The following is a 27,068-nucleotide window of genomic DNA, read 5'->3' as shown; positions in this document are numbered from 1 at the left end:
TCTTTTATAGAAATGTGGTTTGGGACAGTACTTTAAGTAAAACTAAAGCTACTGCTTCTTTAGGATTTTTTTTTCCGTATCTCCATATAAGTTTTATCAATCATATGATTTTTTTAATAGAGAATATCTAATTGGAAAAACAGGGATGCCTTATGGTAATAGGTATTGACTCCTATAATGCCCTGCTAATGATTTCTTTAATGAGCATGAGTCCTAAAGATCAAGTACTTGAATGTTCTGCTATTCTTCAGAGCCAGAACATTCTTAGCTATTCTTAGCTAATTTAATTATTTACCTATTAAAACAGAACTTCTAAGAAGGTCTAAAATATCAATGACAGTATCCCCTTTATAAACATTTAAGGATACTTCTGAAATTTAGATGACTGCAGCTACTTGGTACCTAGATGTATTATTCTCTTACAAAATATATAAAGCCTTTTTTTTAGATACTCATAAACATTGTTCAGCATTCACTTGATTGTTTGACCATAAAAAGAGTGTATAAGCCTAAGTATAGTTTGACAATGAGAAGTAGCATCTTCATTATCTGACATACCACTGAAGTCCTTAGCTTAAGAACACATCTGTTCATGTTGGTTTAGTTCTTATAACACACCTGCGAAAGTCTTTTTTGCTATGGGTTGAATGTCAGATGTATAGTGGATTTCTGTAAAAGATTTTTTTCTGCATTCCCCACCTCGGCAACCCATGTAGACCACAGGTCATCACCTGCTCAAGATGATTCATTTGTAAGTCAGCAGCAGAATTCATGTTCTGTCTTTGCAAACAAGTCTGCACTGTTTAGGGGTATCAGAGTTCACAAAATTAACAAGGAAATAAAAGCATTTTCTGAGGCTGTCAGACTCCAGAATGAGCTGTCAGAGGGACACAAAATTCCGTCACTGTTAGGACATAGTATATGATTTTTTGCTAAACCTTTCTTTCTGAAATAACATAGATTAAAAAGAAATGCAAATGTTTGAAACTGCTTTTTCATAGGAAGGAAAAGGTAAATACCTGAATGTTCTGTGCATGGGAGCCTTCCGGAGAGCCTTAAATACTAGACCAAAGGCACAGTGCAGAAAGAAGTGTTTAAAATGTAAATATGGAATATGTTCTTGAGGCTGTCATTGGTCAGTTTCTGCTACCTCTTTTGTTTTTCTTTTTCACCCCTCTATATTGTCTTGTCTCAGTTTGGTAATTGTGATTATTGTACTAGCCACTTAGATGAAAAAGAGACTGTATTGTAGCTGTAGCATCAGTTCCTTGTGGTAGAGGTGTGGAAAAAGCTACATCTAAATGTTGAGGTAACATCTCTGAAAATACTACTTGCCAACTTTATGTAAGGAACCATGAGTCTGAGCAATTTTCTGGTCTTGATAACTCCTTGATTCCTTATGGGTTAGTGCTTTTAGGCTATCAGTTATATTTTTTAAAATACTTTTCTTGATTTTTGTTTGTGTGTCTTTATATAGAAGAATCTTTACAGTCAACATGTATTTCTAGATGCTGTGTTAAAATTGCTGGCAGAGTCTATTATTCTATACAAACTGAACAATCTGGCCCCTTGTTTTATTTATAAAGGTTCAATGTATCTTTGCCTGCCTACATCAATCTGCAAGGGAGTGTCAGAAAGGCCCCGCATTCGCCGAGCCGTGAGTTATCAATAACTTTTCAGATGTGTTAATGAATGTGGAACAAACGCAGTTATGTGTTTAAAAAATATAGATCCACCTCCTAAAAAGAGGACAAAAAAAAAAAAAGAAAAGGCAAAACTCTTTACTGCAGTAGCAGGCATGATTATAAAGGGATTGCTCTAAATTTTTAGTAGTGTAAGTATAAATAAGCAGTAAGGTCACTTTCTAGAAAACCTATTGTTGAACTGCTTTGAAGCTGTCTTTAGCCTGTGGATTACAGGTTTTAACTGTTGTAGCCCCCAGGCATGTGGTGATTTTGGAAATGTCTGCTTAATAATCTAAAACTTGGCCCATCTGAAAATGTTATATATTAGCATCCTATGCATAGAACTATATTTAAATATCTGATTATATAATAGTAGGAAAGGCTTGACTGATAAGATATGGGTTGTTTGTTCACCTCTGTGTTTACCTCAATAATGAATTTGGCTTCTTGAATTGTTCAGTAGATTCAAAATTCTCAGTGTTTCAGGTCATGAAGCCATAAACCTTAATAACTGCAAAATATATCTACATTCTTTAAAATATTTGATGAAATGGAAAAGGCTGCTATCAGAACTCATTGTATATCTGTTTTTTTTCCCAGCAGCCCTCCTTGCTTCAGTAATTCACCAGTAGGTTTTCAATGATTAGACATCTTAACAAATTGTTATGTTTTAAAAAATTAGTAAATAGATACATCCTGAGAGAAATTAAGGTATTTTATCATGCCTGTGTCTTAACAACAAGAGAGCCGTAGCAGTGATCGCTCTTCCGAATCTCAAATAGTGACATTTGTGTTATGACTGGAAGGAAAACATATTCCCAGCTTCATCCCCAGAATACCAGCTGGTTACTTTATTCTGAAGACTTTAGGTCTTGCTCCAAGATGGGGTTATTTAAACTTGCAATTGGACCTCAGTGTGTGGGCGGTTTGATGCTTCTGCTGATGCAGGAGCTACAACCTGCCATGGTGAAGATATAATTCAGATGTTCCCAGCCCAACAAACAGCATGTGGAAAAGAAAAAAAAATATGGATACAGATATGCAAACATCCGTAAAATAATTTTGCATATAGGCTATGTCCATATGTTTGACTGACTTTTTTCAGGTTCGTAAGCATTCTTCTGCCAACTCTATGCTACTCCCATCAGAAGCAAGAGGGTGCATTGCATACAAAAGCAAAATCATAAAATGAGTATCAGGTGGGATTCGATGAAGACTCAATGTGTATCAGTTTGTGTTTATGAGGCTGCTTTTATATGCTAATTGTTGCATACAAATACAACACTATTTCATGCAAAATCTGACTAGAATGTCCTATAGCTCATTTAACAAATGCTGTTGTAGCGAAGTGTTTTTAAGCTAATGCTGTCTTTCTGGTTTCAAGCACTTTTCACACTGCATTTTTCAAGGGGAAGTGTGAGAGGATTTTTAAATAGTATTATAGAGCATTAAAACATGCATTGGTGTTTTTTGGCAAAGAAGCATACAGTTCTAGTTTCCATAGGCCTTCACTATGTGACAGGGCAATGTTAACGCTTTGCATGTAACCTGTAGAACATGTCTTGCTTCCCCAGATTTGTAACCTGGAATGTGCTGATTTCTATATTGCAGGTGACACGACCCGTCAGCGAATCAAATTCAGTGATGACAGAGTTTGCAAGAGCCACCTTCTCAACTGCTGCCCTCACGATGTGCTCTCTGGAACTGTATGTAGCTAAATCTTGTGTTTTACTTATATAAGAATAGGGAAATTGAATTATATTTGTTCTTTGTGATATCTCTTTTAATTTCATCGTTTTCAGCAAGTATCAATCTAGTGCTCTCAGGTAGTTCAGAGGAACTTTTATAAACAACTAATTAATGGGTTATGAAGTTAATTTTTATAAGTTTCTATATTGTAATTATTATTTGCAAATCCAGTGTCGTTTGCTACAACATAAAAGTAAATAAATTCATAATGTTACCTACATGAATTGCACTATAGCAGCTTTAACCAGTACAGTTGCAACTAGTAGCAAAAAAAAAAAGGAAATATAATTTATGCATAAATTGTTCAAGTTACTTTCTTAAAACTTTGTTGTAGTGAGAAAGTATCCCACACAAGTATTTGTATAGGAGAGAGAGGTGGTTTTTCTTTGTTCAGAAATACTTCAGCGAAAACAGTTGAAAGTTCAAATAATTACATATCTAGAAGCTGAGATACATTTAAGGTGGTAGTGACACTTATTGTACAATACTCAGTTACTGGACCATTTCCACAAATTCTAAGGCAATTTGAAAATCTCCATTTATGGCATATTAGTAACTTGTTCAATTTCAATTTTGTGTCCTTTAGAGCAGAGTTTCCTCTGCCTGAGCACAGCAAACAAGGGGCTTTGACACCTGCCAGTAGCTTTGTCAGTGTGCCCATGCTTTACCTTGTGGTACTTGATTAACATAGTTTACCCTTTGTGAAAGACTGAGTTTATATTGCATAGATTATTTAACCTACTATTCCATGGTGTTAGAGTAATTAACAGTAGAGATATATAGTATTATGATATGCAGAGTCTTGTGTGCCTGCCATTCTTAAAGCTGCACTTTGGTGGCTTTCCTTCTTCAGATGGGCACATTTTCTTATCCTGTAGCAGAGGGAAAAATAAGTACTGGAAAACCTGTCTTAAGGATTATTTGAAGCATTATTGGTTCTCTGTGCTGTATCATTCCAAATGGTTAACTTGGCTGGAGACTTTAATGAAATACAGAATGAAGTTCATTTGCAAAATGGAAAACTGAAATACGTAGACTTGATAACTGATTTACCTGTCACCTGGCCTCTAATGTGCTTTCCAAGTAGCTGTAATTTTAAATTACCATAACATTTTTGGTTGATCAAAGAGCTTCAAACATACATGCACACACAAATTTTGTTTTACTAATTTTGGTACTTCTACTGACAGACCAATAGTGACAGTCTGGCCCTCCCTGCAAAAGTAGGCACAACTGTAATTGCTGAGAAGCCCAGGAAGAAGAGGCAAAATAAACTGTTGAACAGAACTAGAGAACTTAGCATTTGCCTCAATAAAAAAGGCAATGGAATAGAAAAGGCCCACACATTTATCTTCTTCATAAGTCTTGTGGCTTCCTATTTTTTTTCCCCGTGCTTGAAGACACTCTTTCATTTTGCTTTTGCATCGCAAAGTTCTATCATACCACAAAAATCAGATGTCTTGAAAGTAATGTGGTGTGTTTGGCATATACTGAAGGTAATTGACACTGAAAATAATGCATCTTGCACGTTTTTCTTTATCTTCAAGTCATTCTTTTTTATAAATTATGTAAATGCTTTATACCAATGCATATGTAGTCTTATTTTGAAATATTCTGTGCATTAGTGTCCAAATCAAATAGAGGAAGAAAGGAGAAGAACGTGTTTCTCTTCACCCATCTGTTATGTTGTCCAGTATTTTGGTTGTGTGATGAGCAAAATAGCTTGTGGTTGGGGGAAGATATGCGACATAACAGTAAGCTATAAAAACATACAAAGTCATTGGTCAGAATCCACAAGATGATACTATTAAAAGATTAATGTGACAGCTTTTCATTGTGATCTAATTTCTATAAGCAAAGATTTCTAGAATGGCTATCTTTAGCAATTAAGAAATGTTTATCTTTAGAATTATTAATGTCATAGCTATCAGGCAACGGTGCCTCTTATGATGCAGACCAAGCCTGTAGGTTGGGCCTGCTTTGAGTCCCCACTACAACTTCTCATCTGTCTCCTACTGGATTCTGCTGCTGCTCTTGGAGTACTCAACTAAGCTTATTCAGTGAATATCGGTTGGGCTTTTTTCTTTCCTTGTGATGCAGTTAGTCATCAGACCACAAAATGCGTTCCACTATGTAATCCTGGGTCCAGAAAAACAGCAACTTGTTTAATACTTTTAGTGGCAGTAGTAGAAAGGGGCTCATAAGAGACAGGCTTTATCTGACCCATGTGATGTTCAGCTGTTGACCTAGACCTGGGTCTGAAGAAATGGACCTTCTCTCTTCATAGCACAGTTTTTAAAAGGACAAGAAGCATGTGGTGTGACTACACAGTTTATCATTGATTTGGCAAATGATTGTGGAGTTTTCTCCAGAGTTTTGATAGGAAAATTTTGATGCATCTTCATGTTCAAGATCTGCAGGTAACAAGGGTTTTTAAAATTTTAATTAAAATCCAGAATCTTATGCTTCTGAAAGAATAAGTACTCTGGGGACATTTCCTGAGGTTAAATATCTTCATTGACTAGGTTACCAGTAAAAGACTGGACATGAATTGCTGTTGTTTTGTGTCAAAAGATAATCTGTGCATTTTACTGCTGTAGTCTGCAAAATGCAGACTTCTGTGCTATTCCAAAACACCCACTCTTTCAAAAGCCCTCAAGGAGGACATTCACAGATAACACAAGACAAATGCAATGACTCACATGAGTAGGCTCTGTTAATTTAGTTTGTTCTTTTCTGTAACGGCCGAGTACTCAAAACTCTGCCAAGGAATTGATAAATAATATGTTCCCCAGGCTGCGGTATGTATTGGTCAAAGCAGCGTGTGTGTATACTATTTTTAGAAGATTGGAGACTTTTTCTTTGTTGTCCAGATTTCTGCATATATTCTCTCTTCTCTTGTTAAGATGCAGTGTGTGTGTATTTTTAAGAATATGGTATGAAGTCTTTTATTATTTCTGGACTTCTCCAGAACACTTGCAGTAGGTTTTTTCCTCAAGTTTGTTTGATCAGATGTATCTTTTGGTTAACAGTAGAAAACATTTTTGGGGAAAAAAGCAGCTGTACAAATTAGTAAGGTTTTGAGTTTTATTAGGAGGCTTCCATTGTCTAGATTGGCAACAATGCACAGCTTCCTACTTTTTAAAGCTTTCTTTTGCTCTTCTCCATGTCTTGCTTCCTCTGAGTAGTTGTTATTTAAAGGAACAATAAAGTTGTATTTAAAGGAACCGTAAGTATTTGACTTTGGAGTGTAAAGGCGTAAGAATTAGCTACATTTTGAAATTTAATTATTTCTCCTGACTGCTGTTGCCAACAGCATTCATTCCATATCATTTACCCTCTTGTTCCACTTCTCTAGATAGATTTGTCTAGTTGTCTGTTAATGAGCTTCAGTTGTTACCTACTTAAGTCAGGAGATTTTGGTTACATTCCTATTTGATTTCATTTTATTTAGAGCCTTTTTGTTTGTTACTAGCTTTCTTGTTTTGTAGGCTTGAAAAATTCTAAGTCACCTAGTCAGAGGTGTCTTAGTGCCTGCAGGAAATGATTTTGTGTCACTTTAGGGAGAGTATGGGTTTGATTTTTTTTGTGGTCTGCTTCTAAGAGCAATGGGAATAATGGGCTACATGAAGACATAGGTAGAATAGTGAGTCCCAATATCAAAAATGTAAAGAAAGATAAAATTATAGCATACTTTTTCAGTCTATTAAATTATAATTGCAAATCTGCTGTGCTCTGTGATTATCTTTTTATTTGGCATGTGTTTTGAAGTTTCTGTGAGGCACATAGTAAACTAATTGGTAAGATCACAGAAGTGACTTTGTATTCAAGGTTGTAGAGCTGTGTCTGTTCACAACCTGCTTTTGACAGTGCCTCTCACAAAAGCTCTTTTATTTTTAACTGATGCTTTTTTCATGTTCCGGCGCTCTGCTTTTTCATAATGATTACTTGGGCACTGGTTCATGTGCATGACTCAGTGGTTTAAGAGTTTATTCATTCATTTCAAGTTGAGAATTTTATAATAATAGATTAGTAACACTTTGGAAACCTTAGCTATGGGGGCATGCCGAGTAATTTACCACCTAAAGTTAGCAATTTTTCTTTTTCTTTTTCTTTTTCTTTTTTTTTTTGTCTGAAGGGATTAACACTCTTTAGCTTTTTTTATTCTTAACCGTTGCTGATGATCAGGCTTGTGTGGTTTGGGGCTTTTTGTTTGTTTATTTTTCCAAACTGTGGTCCTTGAGTTATTTTGCATCCGTATTACAAAAAAAGTTTGTTGTATTTATCTCTATTATGAGATTAGGACTGAAGCTACATGTGTAGGAGTCACTTAACTCCCCTGTAATGGTAGAAACCTATTAAACAACATTCTCTGGAGGTAAGCTCTGTGCTGTCTTCAGCAGGTTTTACAAGATGTATAAGAATGTGTTTTCTCTATCTTATGTTTCTAAATGAATAGCTGAGTACTCATGTACTCAGTGACAAGGTGGAAAGATTTAAAGCAAATGCTTTCCATAATTTTAAAGGTAGTAATGTCCTGAATATTTATAGTAACCTGCTGGCTACCTTTGAAGAGCCCAAGCAGTTCAACACTTCTGCAGCAATCTGACTTTCTTATGGCTTGATTGTGCTTCTCTGTTGAAAAAAAAATCACAAATACTCTATGTGATTTTGCAAACCATGGTTGAGAAGCTCCTTTCTGCTTAGTGGATCAACTTTGTATTTATATTGATATGTATTTGTTGAGGAACATGGCCTTTTGCATATTATTTATATTGACATCAAAGTATGCCATCAGCTCAGTCCTGCAGTTAAGTATATCTGTTGGTGCTCAGGAATTTGTTGCATTCTGCTCTTCAGGACTCTAGCTGACTGAAACCTTATTGATTGAGACCTTGGTTTAGCAATATACTTTAATTCGTTATTAACTTTAATCTTATTAGGGGTGGAATTCAGCTCCAGATTAAGACATCTAAATTTAGGTTTGAGCTTATGAGCTAGGTGTGAAAGCTTGCACTGGAGTCAGAAGGGATCTAGGCAGTGGAACCTAAAGAAAGATTCAGTTCACCTGCAGCTATGGATCCCTCTCAAGGTGGGCTGAATCAATTTAGGCTCACTGACCGTACTGTCTAGATCTCCTTCTGCTGTGGAAGAGAAGTTTGAATAGTTCACACATCTGCTGATAGGTGTTAGTAAGGTGGTTTAGTCTGCAGTGTAGTTGCCAGTAGTCCCATTGGTTCAGTGGAGCTTTTTCCATGCCTGAAGCTTAGGTATGCCAGGGTTATTATTTGCTGTAGTGCTGCAAAAAGTAGAGAAATGCAATTTTATCAGTAGCAAGGGTGTTTACATACAAATTCCAGTAGTTCCCTTGACAATTTGAAAAAGGGAGAGATCTGGTGCCTCCAATGTAATTTTTTCGGTCCTGTCAGATCTTCCTAAGTAAAAAAAACAAAAACCCCTTCTTTTGCTGTATGTGAACTGCTTTGGTATAGGTATCTTTATAGCTAGAAAGAATTCTCTATAGAAACAATGCCCAGAGTATCTTCTTTTGAAACCTATCAAAGGTGCATACTGGTTTTAGAAGCATCAATAACGTGTGCTGCTGTGTCACACTTGACTCAACATCAGCCCTTTGTGTTTTAATTAGCTTTGGCTTTTCTGTGCTCTTTTTTGCACTGTATATAGAGTACATTTAACAATCTAACATCTGATGTCAAAAGGTTGTGTAGTAGTGGTAAAAGTGCCAAAATGGGGGTTTTACTGTAGATAGTTCAAGATCTGAAAAGAAAGCCACCTTAATTTCATGTTCCAGAAACAGCATCACATCAGAGTTTCGTCTCTGGTTCAGTTATTAGTGTCAGCTCCTCTGAGTGCACATTTATTTTACAGATAAACTCTTCAGATTCTCTATTGCCTGAGTCCTTGGCCAGCTCTTCCTTGTCTATTCATATTTAACTCGTGTGATTCTTTTTTTTTGCTACCTGATTTGATTGAAGCAGAGCCGTGCATCATTGTTAAACTAAATCTATGTAATCCATATTTCTGTATTAACACTAAAGGCATTCTATCAGTTTTGTGGATGGGATGACAGAAATTATTTAGTAAATCATTTCAACATGAGGTTGTTTGGAATGACAGACGAGTTGTCTAAAACTCAGCTCTGGGAAATCAAATAGCTTTAATTTCCCACCTATCACTGAGAAATAAAGTAAGTATTGCAGAAAGTGGTTAGCAAGTAGTTAGTAAAAGGCATTAGTTTCTTAAGCAGAGCTCTGCTTTAGCAAAAGGACTCCTGACATCCTACTTTGCATGTGGTTGCCTAGACTATTTTCTGTACTAAACTTCAGCACTAACTTTCAATTGTAAGAAAGATTCTCCAAATGTGTAGGCTATTTTCTGATTTTAGTCTTGAGGAAAAGTGCAGTAACTGCAAAACCCCCGAAGTGTGGCTTCACGTATTCAATAAACCTTGGTTATATCTAGCCTGGGGACTTGGATGTTCTCACATTTCTTTATCTGCTTTATTCATCAGGACTGCTCCATAAATCACTTTTAGTGTTAAGTCTGTCTGAAAGTCAGTGTAGCAACAGTGGAGAAAAAAAAAACTGTTTATGTGCATTCTTTTAAAGCATTCATTGGTAGGTCAATGTCTGAACATAAATGTTCTTTATAGCCATCTGCTGTTTCAAATGTGATTGATCTGTGCATGGCTGACTACCAGTGCTTGTTCTTTGCCTCTGGGGGAGGACATGTCTTGGCACCAAATTGCAAGGTGGACATGTAGAAAATGAAAAGAATGTTTTACTGTATCTTTTGTCCATTTTCATCTGCTGTTCATCTACTTTGCAGCTAGTCATATAAGACAGATTATAATATAATGTGTTCTGTGTTTATTAAGGTCCTCAGCAATTCTGATCCAGCATAGACTTTTGACAGTGATGAATTGTCTTTACCTAATGTTGCTTAAATACCAGCAGAAGTGCTTTTTTTAGCCTGATTTTTTTTTTTTTAATGTCTCTTTACGTTGGGATTTTCTAATGGAACTTCTAGGAAAGACATTAGTAGTAATGTTTCTGTTAAGGTGCTTTCAAGGGATTAGCCAAGACTAAAACAGGCTGTGTTAAGGTGCAATTCCACCGATGCAATTTTTTTAGCAGCAAAGCTAATGAAAAAGAGTCATTTTCTCTTGTACACGCTTGTTGTTGCTCCCTGTCTCTTAAGCCACGTGAGTATTTATAAGGCTGTACTATGTTGGATCAAAGAGGGGAAGGAAAGGCAAAATTCCTGTCTCCTGATAGAGACATCTAACAAAAAGAAATCTTCCCTAACCACCTCCCTCATACCCCCAAATCGCTGCTAACATTACTGAAATTATTCAAGGGTTTCTCAAGTGACATCTTGATACTCTAGGAGATCCTAGCTGTTCAAGTCCGCTATTACATTGCCCCAGTCCACTGTTACATTGCCCCCTACATATTGTCAGCACGTCTGTTTGTGTGGCTGCCTGACAAGTTGGACAAAGATACACTGCTGAAAATACTCTCTGTCTTTGGTTTGCTAAGATACATTTTACCCAGACAATACCCAGATTGTGTTCAAATGCACAGGCAGATGTGCCAGCATCAGGTGCCACACTACAGTGATAACGGGAGAACAGAAAATTGCAGTAGTAATGCTGGCTTAGAGTGATTACCATCCCTTCAGGTTATGGTTTTTTAGTAAAACAGTGTTTTTGCAGGATGTTAATGATACTCTGTAATGCAAACTGCCATCATGATAAGTTGTTCACTCTGTCTGCTTTTATTATTTCCTGATTCGTGCATGTTTATTAAAGATCTGTTGTTGTCTTATAGCTTTATTAAACTGTCCTTTCAGTCCCACAGGGGAGATGATTTGCTTCATGCTCACTTAATTCCTTGTAACACTTCTGAAAAATTATACTACTCTACCTCTGTCTCTTTCAGAGAATGGACCTTGGAGAATGTCTGAAAGTGCATGACCTGGCATTAAGAGCAGACTATGAAATAGCATCCAAAGATCAAGACTTCTTCTTTGAGCTTGATGTATGTATTTTGTTTCAATGGTGGAAAGAAAGTGTAATTTATGTACCTAGGTGGATAAACTGTAAAACAAAAGTTTTGGTACACACAAAATGAAAACTTTTGGAAAGTAATTTTGTAGGAAGAGGCGGAGAAACCGTTGCACAGTTACATAAAGGATACATACCTCTTTATCATTATATGTGAATAGTTAGTTTGCATTGGTAATCATTTCTAGGTAGAACTGTTAACAGCATTCCACAGGACAAATTATTGTAATCCTGGATGGTGTCTTAGTGTTATCAAGTAGCAAGCAAATGTTAAGGGTGTGTATGCTTTGAAGAGAGTCTTAAATTCTACACTTATTGAAGAAAGTCATTTTATATTTGGGATAACAAACCATATACTAGACCTCAGTATAATGTAGTTTGGGTAATACAATTTTGAACTCCTGACTAGGAAGTTAGTCTTCACTAGGACAAAAAGGTTTGGGTTTTTTTTGTTACTGATTGGAAGGATGGTGTTAATATGCTTAATACCTTAAAAACCTGGTGGAAAAAGTTACAGTATAACATGTATTAACTGGGTGAGGTGAACCTGAATATCCTTTGAAGAACTTGAATGCGTGCATTAGCAAATAGACTGACTTAGCTTATTGAATTATTTGGTATACTGCTTCTACAAGTATTTATAGCTATGACAACATGTAGACTATGATTTTTAAAATGTTATGTATTAACATATGTGATTAGTCACCATAAACTACTAGATTATTGTTTTACCAAGGTTTCGCTAATAAAAACTTATGAAAGTTAAGTCTTAATAAACCTGGAAAGTGTTAAGGCTAATGAAATTTTCATGTTCTTGACAGCATTGATCAGTGTTTTTATTGGTGTTTTAGGCAATGGACCACCTGCAGTCATTTATTGCAGACTGTGACAGGAGAACAGAAGTGGCTAAGAAAAGACTAGCAGAAACCCAAGAAGAGATCAGTGCTGAAGTTGCAGCTAAAGTAAGCATGTAGAACTAGTTACTGAAGTCTCTTTGAAGGTCTCTTTTTCTAAGGAGCCAACTTAAGGCTTTGGCAATCTATCCAATCTGATAATTCATGCTGAGGAGGGGAAAAATAAGATGTTTTTTATGTCCTTCCCAAAACTGCCCTTAAAGCACAGAGAGAACATACGGAAGAGACCTCTGTCATAGTTTTTGTGCTCGGGAAACTTGACTCTCTGTGATACCATGCAATGCAAATGTTAGTAATTCTTACATTTTTGATCAAAAACTTTACCCATAAGCAAATATAAAAAATATAAGCAAATATAAGCAAAACAATACCCAAAACCATTATGTGGTTTTCTCAAGGTCTTTTCACTGGGGAAAAAAAAAACAAAAAACACTTTTATCAATTTTCTGCCCATATATGCACATGCTAGGAGGAATGGTTGTACAGATATTAATTTTGCAAGACTGTGGTATAGACAACACTGGGAATTACTTGAAGTTTCTGAACAAAATCCTGCTCTGGAGTTGGTACATAGACTTGATAACTCAGCCTTTCTCTGTGTGTTTTTGCATGAGGCAACTTCCGTTTCACTTTTACCTGGTGAAGTTATCTCTGCATGTTTATTTTAATTTTATCCTACTGATGGTGCGTATAATAACTCAGCAGTAGTTCGGATTGTTTTCCATAGTTTAAAAGCCTTTCTTGTGTTAAACTTTTCCTTGTCTTTCAAGGCTGAAAGAGTTCATGAATTGAATGAAGAAATTGGGAAACTGCTGGCCAAAGTAGAACAGCTTGGAGCTGATGGGAATGTGGAAGAATCTCAAAAAGTAATGGATGAAGTGGAGAAGGCTCGGGTAAAGAAGAGAGAAGCTGAAGTAAGTTGATTGTGTAAGGCTTGGGTGAGGGAAGGGGCAGTGTCTGATATTAAATTGGTTGGCATCTGTGTAATGCAAAATGTCTTATCTGCTGTCACATCCGTAACTAATTGCTTCAGATAAACCTAAGAATTTGCTTGTGGCATCCTGTATAATTAAAGTTTCTACCTTTAAATACACTCCTATACTATTAAAATTATTCTCGCTTCCGTGGACGATGCATTTGTCCTAGTTTAGCTGTATTGGCCAGTTGTGTCTGTGAACACAACAGTTGTGTCTGTATTTGTTAGACTGATGTATCTCATTCAGTCTCGTGGCTCTTGCTGCGGCAACCCTGTTGTGCCTCATGCTGTGCTGTACTGGAAAGCTTCAGTGACACGAACCATTGTCTTCATGGAAAGAAATTAGTGGCTTGTGTATCATGCAAGTCAAAACTGTCCTTGTAATGTTGAAGTAGCAGAACTCACCAAGAGCTCTTTGATACTGTGTTTCACCAAGATAATTAAATTTATAGAAAAAAAATCTGCAGCTGTGTTAATGGTACCAGAGGGGTTGCTGGCAGTCTTGCTTATCTGTCATCTGACTGTCTAGATTAATTTTGCTCAGATAACTTATTTAACTAGTGTCTAAAATGCAGGTAGATTTTTTTTAGGAAACTACTACTGTTTTAAACTGAGTTCAGAAAGAAAACTGGTGTTATATTTTCATAATACCTTAATGTAGTAATTGTAGTGTTAGCGTGTATTCGTTGTTGTGTATGAGAAAGTTGTTCATCCTTCTAAGTAGTATGATCTTAAGGTAAAAATCCCCCCACTTCTTAATTTGCAAAACCAGTTGCTGATGTCCTGCTTTTAAATATGTCCAACCTTCAAAATAAGGAGCCTGTCTTGCATCTTAATGAGACAGCTGGCTTATGAATAGTGTGAATTAACTGAAGGGTGTGCTGGTGTGCATCTAATTCAGTTACCATTTGTAGTGTATCTTTGGTAAAGTGTTATCTTTTTCTGTGCATTCAGGAATAACAGCTAGCAAATTGTGATTTGGGTTTCTTTTTCCTAGGAAGTATACCGGAATTCTATGCCTGCCTCTAGCTTTCAGCAGCAGAAGCTACGGGTTTGTGAAGTGTGCTCGGCTTATCTTGGTCTTCATGACAATGACCGACGACTTGCTGACCACTTTGGAGGAAAGCTGCATTTAGGATTTATTGAAATAAGAGAGAAGCTTGAGGAACTCAGGGTAAATAATTCTTATATTTTTGTGTGTGTATATGCATATGCTCCTACTTAATTATTTGCCAGGCCACCTAAATGGAATATTTCTTTCTGGGCATGTGAATTTTTTTCATATTACTTTAAAATTTGGAATTTCATTCATGTATAAATCACTGAACATGCTAATATAATACAAATTATCTGGATAATTTGATAAGATGACCTCTTTTACATGGAGGTATATTAAAACGTGTTCAAAGTAATGCATCTTGGGAACAGAGAGGTGCAATTCCACCTGTAAAATGGAAAACTATTTTGAACAAAAGTCATGTTGAAACATACTCACCAGTCATAGGAGATAGGCAAATTTACTTTTTGCCAGTTGATTTGCTAAAAGTAATAATGAGATCCTTGAAAATACAAGACCATGTAGTGGGCTGAAATGAGTGATATTTATCTAAGTAGGCTAAAACGTTAATAGGGCTGGCGTTGAAATCCTCGTTTTTGGTACCACTGCATAAGGAGGATGATAACATGGCAAAGTTTTCCAAAAAGATCTACAGAAATGCCTGGAGCTCAAACAGCCTGCTCTATGGTGAAAGGCTAAAACTCAATTAGTTTATTTTATCTGGACAAAGAGTAGGAGGTGACTTGAATTCTTTAGGTACCAACAACTAAAGAAGATTTAATTTTTTAAGTTTTAAGTAATTTTTGGAAGCTTTTAAGCTTAACTGACGATAGATGAAATAAATAAGTTCCAACAACTCAAGGCTGTAGATATTCAAAGTCAGAATACAAAAAAGATGTATATCTTGAAGTCAGGGTAGCCATTAAAATAATGGTTACATGGAGGTTGCATGTTCTCTATAGCCTGAAGATTTGAAATCCAGTTGGAATATTACCCTAAACAACACCATCTTGACCATAAGTTGTGTGCTGGAAGAAAGACTTACTGGAATTATATTCTAGACTTCTGGTGTTCAAGAGGATGGATTTGTACACTGAAGCCGTTTATGATCTTAATATGCAAAATATGGAGTTCGAGGCTCAATTAAGCATTTAACTGGAGAAATCACTAAAGGCAGTAGCTGAAGGAGTTGAAGCCCTAAAAGCAGAAAATGCTGCTACTGAGTTTGATAAAATTGAGTTGATTTATATTTTATAATATTCCAGCTGTCTTGCATGGATACTGTGACTTGCCATTTGGAAAGCCCAACTCTTTCCGTTCACTATATTGGCAACTTTGGCTTCTAAATATAGTTGGTGTAACTTAAAACTTAGATGACTATAACAGATCGTGTGCTTCCTCTCATCCCTCCATGAAATTGAGCAGAGTGACTTGAACAAGAAACTTTGTTTGTAGTTAAATTACTGATATTGTACAAGGAAGTATAGATATAATTTGACAAAACTGAAATAACTGATTACACCATTCAGAAAAAAAAATGCATGGATAATTATTTCACATTCCCAAAGCATCAATAAAATAATCATTTAAAGTATTTCGCTAACAAAAAAAGAAAACAATAACTATCCCCTCCTTCCTCAGAGCTCTCCTCAGAGATCTAATCAAGATGCTGCTGGGGCAATTCCACATCTCAGAAGAAGGTCTTTACAAAGAGTTGAATTTCTTGCATCATGTCCAGAAGGTGGCGAGACTTGGGTTTGGCCAGATCTCCAGTTGTGAGTTCCACATCTGAGGGCCCTCTACTGAGCGTGCCTTGTCCCCAGTAGTAGTGAGTTCAACCTGGGGGCCGTCAGCTGAAGCGTCCTCTCTAATCATGTTTCATGTTCACAATACAGAAACAAGTAGCCTCAAAACTAGGTAGCAGCCCAACCAAGTCATTTAAGACTAAGGATTTATTTGTGTCACAGTATAGCTGAAAGAGTTAATAAAACAATTAACTCTCCGTGTTCTGATTCCTTTCTACCTTTCCCCAGTGGCCAAAGTGTGATAGGATTGGCATGGAAACTCTCGCATTAAAGGCATGACTTACTGCTCTGAATTCCCCTTTGTGGAAGCTTAATGCTACATATTTCAGGTCTTCATGTAACACCTATCTATTTGCTGCAGCTATTCTGCAATAACTTCTATTTGTTGGAGAGAAAAAAAAATATTTATTTATACTGAGGATGAGCAAGGGAATAATACACACAAGGGAAAGAACTGAATGTTAACTGTCTAGATTATTTTTATAGCACGTTCATCTGAGAAATTTTGAAATGTAACTTAATGAATATATTCCTTTCGCTTCTAGAGGATTGTGGCTGATAAACAGGAGAAACGAAATCAGGAACGTCTGAAGCGTAGAGAGGAGAGGGAAAGAGAAGAAAGGGAAAAACTAAGGAGGTAGGGATCTATTTTAATTGCATATACATAATGACCTATTTAAGTTTAATGAGGAAACTATGGTGTAGTTCATACACGTTTTTGCATCTGCAGAATCACTAGTCTGCATTCCTTGGAAGCTTAAAAGTGTTGAGAGTGAAATTTATATCTAACTCTTATAATCTGAGTTGTTTTCATAGAAAGCTTTTTTAAAAACTGCAGATAGAAATGCCTGTACCGGTTTCAACAAATGCCCTTTAAATGAGGTAATTCTCAGGTGTGTACTTTGTTTTGAGACCTCACAGATGTAAGCTTACACACATGTGGGTTTCTAACATCTGTCAGGTGTCAGCTATTTCTTTACAGATGTTAGGAATTTCCGTTACTGGAAGTAATTGAATGTATGACTGAGGAAAGGAGTTGACTGTTTTTCTATGAAATAGTTACTTCCAGGCCTTGTGGGGCTGGAGTAAAATGGGCTCTGAACTGCAGTTCTCTTCACTTGTCAGCTTCAGAGGTTAACAGTGTAAACTTTGAAATTGGTTGCAGTCTGATAATACATGCATGACAAGAAAAAAAGGAGTGCTTTTTCTGTCAAGAGTGGTGACAATAAAAAAGCAGATTAGGTATTCTTTGGAGTTTGTAGCATGGTAGGCTCAAAAATAAATTAAAAAACGTAACAAACACAAAACAGTTTTCAGAGGGATGTATTTCCTGGTAAATATGTTACAAAGATATTAATGTCAAAGAAAAGGCCTTTAAATAATTGCCAGTAAAGCAAAAAATACAATAACAGGTCAACTAGTTTGGTTTATAATTATTATTAAGTTGTGCTTTATTTGATAATAAGGTTCTGTAAGAAAAATTGATTATTTTCCATTTGTTTCAGCTCCAGATCCCACAGCAGGCATGCCAAAAGGTATGTGGATTTGCAGACAAGGAATACCATCAGTGAAGCCATCCTTTCGCAAGCTGGAACATTATGAGTTTGTCTAGCACTATTCGTTTAAGGCATCTGTCTTTACAGGCAAAGCATTCTGTTACATAGTCATCTCTTTGTGTGTTTATACAGTATTTATCACCATCCTACTGAGTCTATATGTGTTTTGTGGCTGTTGCAATGCAACTTTTTGTCCCAAATAATGCTTGCAACACAGATAATTGCTCTTTCTTCGAAACAGAAGCTTAAGGTTTGTACCGTTTGGTGAAAACCCATGTTTTTTTAACAATAACCAAAAAAAGGAAAGGGGGCGGGGGGACCACAAACACACACCAAAAAAACAACAACAACAAAAAAATCCCTCCTGAATTTGCATGGTGTTTAGAACCTTCCAGATTAGTTTGATCATAGCAGCTCTATGGAAGGGTATAGTCCTACTTTCTTCAAATACCATAATACATCGGTTGTGGCAGATGATCCCTATCACTGCATTAAGAAGTTCTACAACTTTGCCTGATAAAGAGAAGGTTTTAAAATTCTAAAAGTAGATTTTTTTTTTCCACATTTTTAATTCCTTTCAGAAGCCTGAATAGGCTATGCTATAATCATGCATAGTCTTGAATTAACTGTAAAATTTTCTGCAAACTCCTACAAAGGATTTTGTAGGATTTCTAATGTTGCTTTTCCCTCTCTTTGCCTGTGATAGGACAATGGATTAGCTCTGAACACTGCAGACCATTGTCTCTACAGTTTTGTTTATGCTGAGAGTGCATAATATTCAAAATACCCTGATAGAGTAAGTAGGTGAATGCAATGTATGGTTTAAGTCCTTTCTGTTCCTAGATCTAGGTCCCGAGATCGCCGCAGACATCGGTCTCGCTCAACCTCCCGGGAACGAAAGAGAAGAACTCGCTCCAAATCCCGTGAGAAACGCCATCGTCACAGGTCTCGCTCGAACAGCCGCAGCCGGAGTCGCAGCCACCATAGAAGCAGGCACAGTTCCAGGGAGAGGAGCCGAGAACGCAGCTCCAAAAAGAGGTAAATGTGGACAAGAAATAAATGGATTTTCCTAAATGTGTGTTGAGAATTTTCTTTCTGAGTTGAGTTTACATTTAGCACTTGATAATTTAAACACATTTTGAGCCTGTCTCTGATTTCAGTTAGACCATTAGCACGTTTATGATTTCACATACAGTAGTGATTTTTTTTCTTAATAAAAATAATAAGGTTATGGAGGAGTGATATAAGGTGTCAAGTTGATAACACTACCAGCTTCCTGCAGTGTAGAAAGTGAAACAGTTGATCTCCATTTGAGCCCACGGGCATCAGCGGTTGTCTTTCTGTCACACAATTGGTTCTTCCCTTGGACTCTTGTTCCCAGCAATGGAGTCTGTCTGCTGGCTGTGCCAGATAAAAACCTATTTAGATATCCCTGAGAAGAAACTTGTTGCGTTGTATCTGGAGATGTTGCTTTACAAGGAAAGTGGCTCAACCTCTCTTGGAAGGATTACTGCAGAGAGCAGTCTGGGGCTGTTACTTTTGAATGACTCAGTTGCTGTCTGCTCCTGAGGATTTGCTGGCTTATTTTAGATGAGTGAGGTAAGCACAATTTAGAAGTATGTTGGAATTGCACAACGAGGCATCTGATAGGGAGGTCTGCTCATAACCAGGATTCCTTTCTGGTATACGTCAGCCAGTGTGGCATAGATTTGAGTGCAGTACAGTGGACAGGGTGCCCAGTCTTAAAACCCTGACAGACTGTTGACTTGCAAGAAGAGAAAAGATCTGGTTTTACAGTGGTTGCACATGTGGGGTTTATAATTGACATTATTTTAGAAATTAAATCACTAAGGATGGGGAAATATGTGTTGAATGATTTCAAGTATCTCTTGGGTTCTTTGCCCTAAAAATTAGGGTTTTTTTCTTCCTGGAGTAGGTAGGCAACTGCAGTCTCATTGTGCTCTGTAAGAGAGCATAGAAGACAGGGTTGGGCCAAGTCTTTTGTTTCCTTATTTTTGTTGCAGATGGATGAAACTTCAGTCTCCAGCACTTTAGTTGATACAATCAGTAGTGTCTGGTATTTAAAATTCTTCAGTGTAGTGTTCTTTAGTATCCTGAAGTCAACATTTTAGACTCTGCAATTTCTGTCTTGATTGTAGCCTGTCATGACGCTTATCCTAAAAAGCCTGCCTCTTCGAGGCATTCACAATGGCAGATTAGTGAACTCTTCAAACCTGTAGTTTTTCAGTCTTAAAATAGACATTTGCCTTTGAATCAACACATTTGTGAACTTGGATGAACCACTGTATAGAGCAAATGCTCAAATTGCCTGTAATTCTTCAGCTTTGAAGTCTGACCTTGCAAGACCCGATTTCAATCCCTCAAAGAAAACCATGCTGATTGATTTTTTTTTGGGGGGGAGGGGATTTGCATCGTAGTTGCTCAAACTGTCCAGTATGATATGCGCAATGCAAATGATGCATTGTCCTGTATGTTGACAGAGAAATACGTAAGATCAAGGAAATTATGTGAAACGTTGGTGCTATCCATATAACAGTAAACCTGTCATTCCCAGCTGCCAAAGGTGAATTGAAAAAGCACGAGGTGATGTGAAGATTAAGTTAGTGTCATCTTGCAAGATGCTGTTAGAGGATAAACCCTTCAAGCCTTGTTTTGTGTGAATGCATTATAAAGATGATGTACTTCAGGGCATGAGATTTTAGTCTTATGATATTTGGTACTGGAAATATTTTCTCACTATATCAGTTCCTGCCCTGAAGGAATGACACGCACCTGTGTTGGAAGAATCCTTGGTGCAAATAAGAGGTTTGCATTACTGTTAACTTGAGGGGAAAAGATACTGCTCTGCCATCATTAATTAGCAGCTCATACCTCTTATTTCTCTGAGCTCAAGCAAAATTTTTCCTCTTAAAGTATGTATATTGTGTTTTCAATAGACTGAAAAATCATTAGAGCTGTGATGTTGCTGCACTGGGACCAGGGTACCTATTAAACTTGCAGCCAGGCTGGATGTCTCCTCTGTAGAGATGCCCTTCTAGCCATTAGAGCTGCTTTTCACATGAATGTGGGAGGAGTCTTTCTGTTGAACACCGCTGTTCATGCCAGAATCCAAAATAAATGTGAACTTGCAGCCTCAAATGTATTATACTTCCTTGTCTTCTATAACTCTTTTCTAGTCCAGGGAGGGATTTGTTGCCAAATTCCTTTTTTTTTTTTTTTTTAGTTTTTTTTTTAGGAATTTCTTAAAATCCTCATATGCAATACTTTTATTCAAACCTGTCTTCCTTAAGCTCAAAACATTGTTGTCCAAGGAATTCTGGCCAAGAATACTCTCAAAAATAAGACAAACTCCAGCAAGTTAACTTCTTCAGGAAGGAGTCATAGCCTTTTGGTTTTGAATAACCAACTAAATTCAGATCTGGGGAACGTGGTGCTTTTGCCAAACTCTTGCAGAAGAGCAGAATGTGACACCAGAAGCAACAGAAAGAGCTGAAAGCTGCAGCAGTGGCAGCCCGTGTTGCCCCTAGTTCTAGGGCCTTAAGAGAAACGTGGAGTTGTGGTTGCACTGTGGGAAGAGCTGCATCATTTTATGTTAACCTAAAGCCTTAAGTGTGATTTTTTTGGCCTTGGTTAGAGTACCATAAAATACAGTTACAGTAGGCTGCTGTATCCTGCTGTAAAAGCTATTTATGTGTCTGGGTTTCTTTTGAGTTTTGATTATATCCATTATGGTTACAACATGTAAGCATACTAGACGATTAGACTCCTCACTGAAGAAACTCTAGATGTGCTTCTCCTAGAAGTCATTTTCCCATTTTGTTCTATATAACATTACCACAGACAAACCTGTGCTGAGTATTGTTTGCAGCAAACCATGCAGCTGCTTCTGGTTTTTCTGTCCACGCTTCTTCAGAAAGTATTTTATAAAGAGTCTTTCACATAAAATGAAAAGCTGCCACTTCTCAGGTACTTCTTCGTTCTGAAAGTAAAGGGATATTTATTCTGTACTGTATCTGAGGATATTTTACTAATATATAATTTTGTCTGACAGACATGTTTTCCTTAATCTTGTATCATCATTCACCTTATGAAGAGATGGGTAGATTTTAAATCTCTTAGTGGCTGAGATCTTATTTCAAATTTATCAGTATAAGGAGCGGACCTATGCACTCTGTGGGCCCAACTGAACGCATACAAAGCGTCTGGAAATAGTAGCAGTGTGTCTAAGATAATGGGAACCCACCTGGTAATAACAGCAACAGCCTAAGGTAACAGGAACCCTAGGTCTATGCAGCCTTGGATTACTGGCTTACCAAGAGCAGGTCTAAATAAAGTCCTGTTTTCTTCACAGTTAGCTATAAGTTCCAAATAACTAAAATCAATCATCTTTCATCTCATGAGAAACAAAATACGTATTTTGTGCTTCTTGATTGGCAATGGAAAAGTGAATATTTGCAGTTAGGTGTTGAGGTGCATGCTCAACAATAAGATCAATCATGACAGCAGACCTAGTGTGGGGAAATTGGGTCAGTATTCGTGAGTCCACTTAGAAGAATTCATGTGACAAGGGCTAATGTACTGGTAGACATTGTATAGACAAATAAAATACCTGTAGTCATAGGATGGGACTTCATTTCACCTGGCTTTAGATGACTGGGTCAGATGTAAGTCTCATGAGTCTCATTACAGACTCATCTGACATAATTTTATGTCTATGTAAGATGAGACAAATCATGCCTTAAAGTATCTTATTTCTTCTGCTGACTGTAAAGGAAATCTGGCTGATTAGCTTAGATGTCTACAGCACAAACTGTAGTGAGTACCCACCTCACAAGCTGGGTGAGGTAGATCCCACTCTTAGCATTTAGACAATTATTCCCCACTCTAAGCATTTAGACAGTTTTGTTTTGTTTTCTTTTAATATCCTTCATATCCTGGTGGACAACAAAATATTCTAGCCATGTGCTAATTTTCTGCTGTGGTAAAGAAGTACAGATTTCACTTTCTTTAGTTTTAATTTGATTTAGTTGTGGGTTTGGTTGGTTTGGTTTTTGTGTTTGTTTGGTTGTGGGTTTTTTGGGGGGTTGGTTGTTGGGGGGGGGTGTTTTTTCGTTGTTGGTGGTTTTGTTTCGTTTGTTTGTTTTTGTTGTTTTTGTTGTGTGAGGGTTTTTTTCTGTTGAGGAGGGGTGAACACAGACCCATTTAGTCAAACACCGCTTGGAAAGTTTGAAACTGTAGCTACATCTTTCCCTGCTTTCCTAGGTCTGACTGGCTGCTCCAGGATTTTTGTCCAAGGCTACTTAGGTATTTTTTTTTTGTTCTCAGGCCCAATGCAGGCACCCACAGATACTGTCTTGGAACCAGTATCACATATTATAACGCAATTCGTAGTTGGTGAACATGACATAGTGGATGCTGCCCACATGTCTGGTGAAGGGGTCTATTTCTGCTGAAGAATCCACCTGGTCAGTTAGAAAGTCATGCTCTCCAAGCATTCTAGATTATGTACATCTAGTAGAGGTTCTGATTCAAAAGGCTCTGCCATGCTCTTGATAAAGGTGGGAATGGTATTTTAATTGAAGTCTTCTGGTAGTAATACTGCTTGCTAAAGGGATTGTATAAACTTTGACATCGCTATGCCGTGATTAATAAAAGCCAGTCTTCCTTCTCATCAGCTGGTTAGAGACACCTGTAGAGAGATGAAATGGCTGGATGAATGCATCTTCAATTCCTCCAAAAATGCATTGAATGAGAAGCCAGAGCTGTGGATGTCATCTCATCCTGTCTGTCTGCCTATTCTAGGATTAATTACTAGAGTCAGCCTGAGTCAGCCGGTTTGGAAGCATTGTTACTTCTGCTGAGGACTTGCAGCGCAAAATGCTTGTGAAACAGCTATATTAACTCCAGTATTAACTTCTTATTTGACATGTATTTTGTGGAATAGGAGCAATGCCTGTGGATCTTAGTGTCTGCAAATACTAAGTCTTGCAAAACACTATATTGTAGGGAAAATAATCTTTCCAACAAAGGAACTAAAATGAAAGGGCACTTCTTTGTAAGACTGTGAAAGGAAATTAGTGCAGGAGCATGATGCAGACTTCAGTTTTGAAGCTTTGAGGTGATGACAGTAACTTTCTGTAAACTGAGAGAGTACAGTCTTGCTGTCCAGTACACCAGATTTTTTTTTACCAAGAAATAAGTAAGTGGCTTTGTAACATGCTGTTAAGATTTTTCTGCAAAAGTATGTATTGGAATCTTTTTATGATTACAGTACATCTTAAAATGAAAATGTGATGCCTTTCAGTAACATACTTAGGTGTACTCTCTGAGGAAATATAGAGGAGGATGTCTAATCCATATTTTTTTCCAGTACAGATACCTCATTTCATTTAAAACTATGTGGACTGTTTAACAGAAAAGCTCTTTCCTGGCTTCGTTTTAAAGTTTTTGAAAATGCTTATTATCAGAGTAAAATATCTAAAAGTAACACCACCCCAATATCATAAAATCACACAAGGGATAATTCTTCTAACAGAACCTAATCGTGGCACAGATTCCAGATTTGTTTTATATTTATCATGTAATAGCCTCACTCAAGAATAATGCAAGCTGATTTCCCCTTGCTTTTAATCAAACTCCAGTTTTTAAAATACATTTTGTAAGCTTGTGATTTGTATATCTGAGGTAGGCTAGACATTCTTCTCCAGGTAGAGACTACAGATGAGAAATTTCAATTAAGCTTCTTGTTAATGCAAGCTTTGAGGGTGGATGTTGAAAATAAGCAATTTAGTGAAGCACATTGACCTTAATCTGAGTTCCATAATAAATGTAGGTTAAATTCTGCCTCTCTCAGTGTTTGTCTTTTGAAATTGGAAGTAGGAAAAGGAGAAGAGTAGAATGATTTCTGATGTCTTTTCAGAAACTTCTATTTATATAAATCTAAAGTTGGGTTGGAAAAAGAAGAAAAACAGCATTTTGATTTTAGTATTTAATAGCTACAGATCTGTGACTCACTTGAATTCTCAAATTTACTGCACTTTTTCAGATCCTCAAAAGAAAGATCTTCCAGAGACAAAGAACGTTCAAGAGATCGTGATAGAACATCACGTGATAAAGAGAGAAGCTCAAGAGAGAGGTCACCGCGAGATTTCAGAGACAAGAAACGTTCTTACGAAAGTGCTAATGGCCGATCAGAAGACCCGCGGAGCTCAGAGGAGCGCGAAGCAGGGGAGATATAACTGGCTGTATATTCACCTGATCTCTAGCTTCCTATGATGTTGCGTAATATGGTTTAGTTTACAGTTGTTCAAAGGGACACCAGTGAGCAGTTCCAGACACTGATCCAACTAGGGTAGATGTACAGTATATAAAAGTGGTTATAACCAAGTCAGAATTAAACCCCATCAATTAATGATGCCTAAAGCTGGGTCCTGGACTTCCACCAAGTTGTAAAACTTTTCTGAAAGATTTCTCTTTATTCAGGACAACAGTTTTATGTACCAAGATGCAGATCTCAATGTTTTTAATCTCCTTTCCAATACAAGTTAGTGAACAAATTATATTGTACTACTTGCCTCGGGTGCTTTTGAACCTTTATAAATTCTCCAATTCTGCTCCAGTCAAAACAGCAGCATTGAAAGGTTGTATCTTGGGGGATTTTTTTGGTTTGCTTTTTTTGTAAGAGGGTGGGTGGATGGATATTAACTTACTCAAAGGTTATGTTCCCAGTGATGTTTTTGTTTGGGAACCTAGGAGTTGATTACGGTGGGAGCATTTAGACAGGAATGTGTGCTGGAGAAAACAGAAATGTCTTTTTGCAGTGCCTATTTAGACTTGGAAATTGAACAGCTGTTGCATTACATCTTTTTTTATTTCTACTTAAATTTTGAAATCAAAGCCAGTCCCATATCTGTACCATTTGATTGGTATGTGTTCAATATATTTGTTTTTTCCATAAAGACTCTTTCTGCTTTTTCTTGTGGGGTGTAAATGGCACATCCTTAATTGTATTAAAAACAAACAACCAGCAACAACAAACAAAAAATAATAACAAAAAAAAACAAACAAAAAAAAATAAAAAAAGGAAACCACAATAACTTCCAATGACTGTCCAATAACTTCACAAGGATTACTGGTCTCTTAAGGTGGTTACTTAGCAGTTCAGCCATTTGAAAAGTAGCATTTGGTTATTAGAGCTTTTCATATGCAGATGTGCTCCAGGAGAAGCAGTCTTTCTGATTACAATCCTGACCATCCTAAGATCTTCAGATGCAAAAAAGCTTGGGGAATCATAATGATCATGGCACAACCACTCACTCCTAAATGACTTCAGTTTCAAAAAGCAGTATTTCATTTAGATGCAAGCTGCCTTTACATAAAGGGGTTGCTGTCGATTCTGTCGGATTGAAAGCGCTGAGGGGCACATAAATAATTCAGATGTGCCCTATTCCCACACAGAAGAATGTATAGATTGGTAAGTTCTCCTCAAGATAGCACACCTGAGTTACTTCACAGTGATGCTACGTAGCGGCATTTGTTATGATTTATTGGCTTTTCAGCAGATTCTGCAGACTCTCCTCTGTGTGTCCCTAGTCCAAGTGCCTCTGCAGGCCTGCTAACAATGGGTATATAATACCACTGTAAATTCACCGTGTACATTTTTCCTCAGTGTCTTTTCTGTAGCCTCTTCAGTGTGGTCAGAACAAGACCTTTACATTTCAGTGGGGATTTCTATCCAACGTCATACATACCCTCCACTTTGGAATTCATGTCATCTTAAGCTCCTAAAGAAATACAGTGATAATGGCAGCTAAGTATATAACACTTTTTTATTTATCCATTGGAAATCTGAAGATGAGTTTTCCTCAGCATGCTTTATGATTTCCTGTGTGGCCCAGCTGTGTGATGGATGTAAGTTACCAGTGTTTGTCATCTGGTGGGAGCACACTGTGTTCTTGTCACACCTTTGTTAGGGGAATTCTAGTGGTGTGACAAAAGGTGAACAGTCATTTGTAGGTGCATCTTGCATGGCAGAATTGCCAGTGAATGGATTCCTAACTCCTTTGGAATGCCTTTCTGGAATAAAAATACTGCAGAATTACCGAGGACCTGTCTGCCCCTGCAGCCAGCAACTAGAAATTTTGAACCATAAGAGGGGGTGGCAGTGGGTTGGGAATTTGCATACTGTGACAAAACACTGCTTAGACTTCTTACTAG

At 37.1% G+C, this 27,068-nt stretch overlaps 1 protein-coding gene across 4 annotated transcripts in view; it reads left to right on the top strand.

Annotated features, from left to right (window-relative positions):
- ATF7IP (activating transcription factor 7 interacting protein) overlaps positions 1 to 26,496 on the top strand; it is a 367,200-nt gene extending 340,704 nt beyond the window's left edge. Inside the window, exons 2-12 of one of the 4 annotated variants that reach the window (XM_080362602.1) lie at positions 1,587 to 1,657; positions 2,791 to 2,884; positions 3,297 to 3,391; positions 11,399 to 11,497; positions 12,375 to 12,485; positions 13,208 to 13,351; positions 14,411 to 14,587; positions 16,821 to 16,912; positions 17,781 to 17,810; positions 18,675 to 18,869; positions 24,898 to 26,494. In XM_080362602.1, coding sequence (XP_080218728.1) covers positions 11,402 to 11,497; positions 12,375 to 12,485; positions 13,208 to 13,351; positions 14,411 to 14,587; positions 16,821 to 16,912; positions 17,781 to 17,810; positions 18,675 to 18,869; positions 24,898 to 25,090 — 1,038 coding nt within the window. In that variant the 5' untranslated portion in view covers positions 1,587 to 1,657; positions 2,791 to 2,884; positions 3,297 to 3,391; positions 11,399 to 11,401 and the 3' untranslated portion in view covers positions 25,091 to 26,494. Of the gene's footprint in view, positions 1 to 1,586; positions 1,658 to 2,790; positions 2,885 to 3,296; positions 3,392 to 11,398; positions 11,498 to 12,374; positions 12,486 to 13,207; positions 13,352 to 14,410; positions 14,588 to 16,820; positions 16,913 to 17,780; positions 17,811 to 18,674; positions 18,870 to 24,897 lie in introns of all 4 variants that reach the window. The other 3 variants (XM_080362603.1, XM_080362611.1, XM_080362601.1) reach the window with 3 other exon arrangements.
- The last annotated feature ends 572 nt before the right edge of the window (positions 26,497 to 27,068 follow it).

This window comes from Nesoenas mayeri, assembly GCF_963082525.1.
Source record: "Nesoenas mayeri genome assembly, chromosome: 1".
Classification (NCBI taxonomy): Eukaryota; Metazoa; Chordata; class Aves; order Columbiformes; family Columbidae; genus Nesoenas; species Nesoenas mayeri.
This window is presented reverse-complemented; position numbering and strand designations above follow the sequence as displayed.